A 6,346-nucleotide genomic window follows, 5' to 3' on the forward strand; every position below is an offset into this window, starting at 1 on the left:
GGGGGGGGGGGAAAAAAAGGGGGGGCGGCGGCGCCCCCCGCCTATCGCGGCACTATCGCGACATCGCCGCCGCACTATCGCGACATTATCGCCATTCCCCGGCCGGCCGGGAGCGCCTGGGCCGCCTCGCGAGCCTCCGGTGAGCGCGGGGAGAGGAGGGGGCGGGGAGCGGCGGCGGCGCCGGGAGGGCCCTGAGGGGGCGGGGGGGGAGGGGCGGCGCTGAGGGGGCTCTGTAGGGGCCTCTAGGGGTCTATAGGGCATCCTGAGGGGGTTATAGGGGATGTAGGGGATGTGGGGCATCCTGAGGGGGTTATAGGGGCATATAGGGGATGTGGGGCATCCTGAGGGGTTTATAGGGGATGTAGGGGTCTATAGGGCATCCTGAGGGGGTTATAAGGGCCTGTAGGGGTCTATAGGGCATCCTGAGGGGGTTATAGGGGCCTGTAGGGGTCTGTAGGGCATCCTGAGGGGTTTATAGGGGCCGGTAGGGGATGTGGGGCATCCTGAGGGGTTATAGGGGATGTAGGGGTCTATAGGGCATCCTGAGGGGGTTATAGGGGATGTAGGGGATGTGGGGCATCCTGAGGGGGTTATAGGGGCCTGTAGGGGTCTGTAGGGCATCCTGAGGGGTTTATAGGGGCCGGTAGGGGATGTGGGGCATCCTGAGGGGTTATAGGGGATGTAGGGGTCTATAGGGCATCCTGAGGGGGTTATAGGGGATGTAGGGGATGTGGGGCATCCTGAGGGGGTTATAGGGGCCTGTAGGGGTCTGTAGGGCATCCTGAGGGGTTTATAGGGGCCGGTAGGGGATGTGGGGCATCCTGAGGGGGTCTATAGGGGATGTGGGGCATCCTGAGGGGGTTATAGGGGCCTGTAGGGGTCTATAGGGCATCCTGAGGGGGTTATAGGGGCTTGTAGGGGATGTGGAGCATCCTGAGGGGGTTATAGGGTCCTATAGGGGTCTATAGGGCATCCTGAGGGGTTTATAGGGGATGTAGGGGTCTATAGGGCATCCTGAGGGGGTTATAGGGGATGTAGGGGATGTGGGGCATCCTGAGGGGGTTATAGGGGCCTGTAGGGGTCTGTAGGGCATCCTGAGGGGTTTATAGGGGCCGGTAGGGGATGTGGGGCGTCCTGAGGGGGTCTATTGGGGATGTGGGGCATCCTGAGGGGGTTATAGGGGCCTGTAGGGGTCTATAGGGCATCCTGAGGGGGTTATAGGGGCCTCTAGCGGTCTATAGAGCATCCTGAAGGGGTTATAGGGGCATGTAGGGGATGTGGGGCATCCTGAGGGGGTTATAGGGGATGTAGGGGATGTGGGGCATCCTGAGGGGGCCTATAGGGGATGTAGGGGTCTATAGGGAATCCTGAGGGGTTATAGGGGCATATAGAGAATGTCGAATATTCTTAAGGAATTCTATAGGCGCCTATAGGGGATGTAGAGCATCCTGAGGGGGTTGTAGGGGTTTATGGGGGCCTATAGGGGATGTAGGGCATCTTGAGCATGTTCTTTAGGGGCCTATAGGGGATGTAGGGCATCCTGAGCATGTTCTTTAGGGGCCTATAGGGGATGTAGGGCCTGTTGGGCATCCTTAGGGGTCCTATAGGGGTTTATAGGGGTCTGCAGGGGCTTTAGGGCATCCTTAGGGGGTTGTAGGGATCTATAGGGGGGCTGTGGAGGGTTTGTAGGGAGCTATAGGGGCCGGTGGGTGTTCTATAGGGGGTTCATGGCGGGCTGTAGGCGTCTGTGGAGGGTTTATGGGGTCTATAGGGGTCTGTGGGGTTCTGTAGGGGGTTGATGGGGTATATGAAGGGTCCATAGGGGTTTGTGGGGGTTTATGGGGTGTGTGAACATTCTGTAGGGGTTCTATAGGGGGTGTGTGGGGTAGATGAGGGGTCTGGGGGGTTTGTGGGGTGTATGGGGGTTCTGTAGGGGTTCTGTGGGGGGTTTAGGGGTAGATGAGGGTTCTGTAGGCGCTCTATAGGGGTTGATGGGTTATGTGAGGGTTCTATAGGGAATTTATGGGGTGTGTGAGGTGTCTATAGGGGTTCTGTAGGGGTTCAGGGGGTACATGAGGTGTCTGTAGGGGTTCTATAGGGGTTTAAGGGGTGTGTGAGGGTTCTATAGGGGTTCTATAGGGGTTCATGGGGTACATGAGGTGCCTGTAGGGGTTCTATAGGGGTTGATGGGGTGTGTGAGGTGTCTATAGCGGCTCCATAGGGGTTGATGGGGTACATGAGGTGTCTATAGGGGTTCCATAGAGGTTGATGGGGTGTGTGAGGGGTCTATAGGGGTTCAGGAGATGTGTGAGGTGTCTATAGGGGTTCTATAGGGGTTTGTGGGGTACATGAGGTGTCTGTGGGGGTCTATAGGGGATTTGTAGGTGGGGTCAGGGGGGATTTGGACGTTCCTGGGCAAGGCCTGAAGGGATTTGGGGGTTCCTGGGTGGAGTCAGGGGGGATCTGGGGGATCCTCGGTGGGATTTGGGGTCCTGGGTGGGGTCTGAGGGGATCTGGGGGTCCTGGGGGGATTTGGGGGGTCCCAGGGGGGTCCGGGGGGGATCTGGGGGTCCTGAGCGCCCCTCCCCCAGCAGGCGCCCCCCGAGGGGATGCCGAGAGCCCCCCAAGATGGCTGACAAGAGGAAGCTGCAAGGTGAGCACACCTGGGGGCGGGGCCTGCTCTCATTGGCTGGGACAGCGAGGGTGGGGGCACAGGGAGGCGCTGATTGGCTGGGACAGCTGGGTGGGGCTGGGCGGGGTCACAGGGAGGCGCTGATTGGCTCCGGGATCTGGGTGTGGCCCATGGGTGATTCTGATTGGCTGCAGGGCTTTGGGTGTGATAACATGAGGTTGTTATTGGTTGTGGAGCTCTGGGTGTGGTTTAAGGTTCTGATTGGCCGTGGGGTTGTGGGTGTGGCCTACAGCAGCACTGATTGGCTGTGGAGCTCTGGGTGTGGTAAAAGAGAGACTCTGATTGGCTGTGGGGTTCTGGGTGTGGCCCATGGGTGGTTGTGATTGGTTGTGAGGCTTTGGGTGTGGTTAAACGTTCTGATTGGCTGTGGGGTTCTGGGTGTGCCCTGTGGGTGGTTCTGATTGGTTGTGAGGCTTTGGGTGTGGTTAAACGTTCTGATTGGCTGTGGAGCTCTGGGTGTGGCCTGTGGGCAGCTTGGATTGGCTGTGGAGCTCTGGGTGTGGCCCATGGCTAATCCTGATTGGCTGGGGGGCTCTGGGTGTGGCGTGAGGGTGGTTCTGATTGGCTGTGACACTGTGGGCGGGGTCTCCCCGCCTTGCCCCGCCCCCAGGTGGTAAAAGAGAGACTCTGATTGGCTGTGGGGTTCTGGGTGTGGCCCGTGGGTGGTTCTGATTGGTTGTGAGGCTTTGGGTGTGGTTAAACGTTCTGATTGGCTGTGGAGCTCTGGGTGTGGCCTGTGGGCAGCTTGGATTGGCTGTGGAGCTCTGGGTGTGGCCCATGGCTAATCCTGATTGGCTGGGGGGCTCTGGGTGTGGCGTGAGGGTGGTTCTGATTGGCTGTGACACTGTGGGCGGGGTCTCCCCGCCTTGCCCCGCCCCCAGGTGAGATTGACAGGTGCCTCAAGAAGGTGTCGGAGGGGGTGGAGCAGTTCGAGGACATCTGGCAGAAGGTGAGGGGGGAGCACCCCAAAAACTGCCCAAAAATCCCCAAAAAATCCCCAAATCCCCCCAAAAAATCCCCCAAAAACATCCCAAATCCCCCAAAATCCCTCAAACCCCCCCAAAATCTCCCCAGAATCTTCCAAACTGCCCCAAAATCCCCCTGAAATCCCCCCTAAACCCCCCAAATCCCCCCCAAAATCCCCAAAATTCCCCCCAAAATCCCAAATTTACCCAAATCCACCCCAAAATCCCCAAAATTCCCCCCAAACCCCAAATCCCCCCAAATCCCCCAAAAATCCCCCTGTGCCCCAGCTCCACAACGCGGCCAACGCCAACCAGAAGGAGAAGTACGAGGCCGACCTGAAAAAGGAAATCAAGAAACTGCAGGTGGGAATTTGGGGGAAAAAACCGGGAAAATGGGACCCCAAACCCCGGGACCCCCAAATCCCCGGGGGGGCCAGGGGGGTTTTGGGTTTTTTTGAGATTTTGGGGATATTTTGGGGAATTTTGGGAGTTTTTGGGGTTTTTTGTGGAGTTTTTGGAGGGTTTTATGGGAATTTTTGGGGTTTTTTTGGGGAAGTTTTTGAGGTGTTTTTGGGGAAGTTTTTGGGGGTTTTGGGTTTTTTTTGGGGAGTTTTTGGGCTTTTTTGGTGGTCTTTTGATGAATTTTTGGGGTTTTTTGGGGAATATTTCCTTTTTTGGGTGGGAATTTTGGGATATTCTGGGCTGTTTTTTGATATTTTTGGGCTGGTTTGGGCTGGCTTTTGGATATTTTGGGCTGGATTTTGGATATTTTGGGACATTTTGGGCTGGTTTTGTGCTTTTTTTTGGATATTCTGGGCTGTTTTTTGATATTTTTGGGCTGGTTTGGGCTGGCTTTTGGATATTTTGGGCTGGATTTTGGATATTTTGGGACATTTTGGGCTGGTTTTGTGCTTTTTTTTGGATATTCTGGGCTGTTTTTTGATATTTTTGGGCTGGTTTGGGCTGGCTTTTGGATATTTTGGGCTGGATTTTGGATATTTTGGGACATTTTGGGCTGGTTTTGTGCTTTTTTTTGGATATTCTGGGCTGTTTTTTGATATTTTTGAGCTGTTTTGGGCTGTTTTTTGGATATTTTGGGCTGGTTTGGGCTGGTTTTTGGATATTTTTGAACATTTTGGGCTTGTTTTGTGCTGGTTTTTGGATATTTTGGGCTGTTTTTTTGGCATTTTGGGACATTTTGGTGCCCCCTCAGCAGCGGCAGGACCACATCAAGATATGGGTGGTGTTCAATGAGATTTTGGGCATTTTTTTGGGATATTTTGGGGATATTTTTGGCTGTTTTTTGCAATTTGGGTCTGTTTGGGACATTTTGGGCTGATCTTGGGGTATTTAGGGCTGTTTTTTGATTGTTTTGGGCTGTTTTTGGATATTTTGTGTTGGTTTTTTGGTATTTTTTGACATTTTGGGCTGGTTTTTGGATATTTTGTGGTGTTTTTTGGACATTTTGGGTTGGTTTTGTGCTGTTTTTTGATATTTTGTGCTGTTTTTTGGTATTTTGGGCCACTTTGGGCCATTTTGGGATGTTTTGGTGCCCCTCAGCGGCTGCGGGACCAGATCAAGACATGGGTGGCATCAACGAGATTTTGGGTTGGTTTTTGGATATTTTGGGCCATTTTGGGCTGGTGAGAATTTGGGGGAAAAAATGGGGGTTTGGGGAAAAAAATGGGGAATTTGGGAATAAAAATGGGGGTTTGGGGAAGAAAAAAAGAGAATTTGGGGGGAAAATTTGGGGTTTGGGGAAGAAAATGAGAATTTGGGGGGAAAATTTGGGATTTTGGGGGGAAAAATGGGGGTTTGGGGAAAAAAAATGGGAATTTGGGGGAAAAATGGGATTTTTTGGGGGGAAAAATCGGATTTTTTTGGGGAATAAAAAGGGATTTTTTGGGGAAAAAATGGGATTTTTTAGGGTATAAAAATGGGATTTTTTGGGGGGAAAATGGGGTTTTTGGGAAAAAATGGGATTTTTGGGAAAAAAAAGGGGATTTTTAGGCAGAAAATATAATTTTTAATGGCTCTGAGGTTCAGATCCCCCAAATTCAGATTTTTTCTTTCATTTTTGAGATTTTAGCTCATCTAAAATTCACATTTTTCTCCCAGTTTTCATGTCTCTGAGGTTTTTTCCCACCCTAAATTCCCGTTTTTCTCCCATTTTTGGGATTTTACCTCCTCTAAAATTCAGATTTTTCTCGGATTTTCCCCATTTCTGACCCCCAGCCCCCCAATTCTCCCTTTCCCCCCCTCCCAAACTCATGGTTTTTTCCCATTTTTGGGATTTTTAAGATTTTACCTCCTCTAAAATTCACATTTTTCCCCCATTTTTGGGAATTTTAAGATTTTACCTCCTCTAAAACTCCCATTTTTCCCCCATTTTTGACCTTTTACCCCCTCTACAATTCACATTTTTCTCCCATTTTTTTGGATTTTTATGATTTTACCTCTTCTACAATTCAGATTTTTCCCCCATTTTTTTATCATTTACCTTGTCTAAAATTCCCATTTTTCTCCCATTTTTGACCTTTTACCCCCTCTAAAACTCACATTTTTCTCCCATTTTTATGATTTTACCTCCTCTAAAATTCACACTTTCCCCCCATTTTGACCTTTTACCCCCTCTAAAATTCACATTTTTCTCTCATTTTTTGGATTTTTAAGATTTTACCCCCTCTAA

At 51.5% G+C, this 6,346-nt stretch overlaps 1 protein-coding gene across 1 annotated transcript in view; it reads left to right on the top strand.

Annotated features, from left to right (window-relative positions):
* CNOT3 (CCR4-NOT transcription complex subunit 3) overlaps positions 1 to 5,265 on the top strand; it is a gene marked incomplete at its 3' end in the record, with an annotated part of 6,495 nt that extends 1,230 nt beyond the window's left edge. The window contains exons 2-5 of the mRNA XM_041418214.1: positions 2,592 to 2,653; positions 3,574 to 3,641; positions 3,946 to 4,020; positions 5,218 to 5,265. Of these exons, the coding sequence (XP_041274148.1) occupies positions 2,592 to 2,653; positions 3,574 to 3,641; positions 3,946 to 4,020; positions 5,218 to 5,265 (253 nt within the window). The remainder of the gene's footprint in view (positions 1 to 2,591; positions 2,654 to 3,573; positions 3,642 to 3,945; positions 4,021 to 5,217) is intronic.
* Positions 5,266 to 6,346: the final 1,081 nt, after the last annotated feature.

Source organism: Onychostruthus taczanowskii, unplaced genomic scaffold (assembly GCF_017590055.1).
Source record: "Onychostruthus taczanowskii isolate IOZ18803 unplaced genomic scaffold, ASM1759005v1 scaffold586, whole genome shotgun sequence".
Taxonomy (NCBI): domain Eukaryota; kingdom Metazoa; phylum Chordata; class Aves; order Passeriformes; family Passeridae; genus Onychostruthus; species Onychostruthus taczanowskii.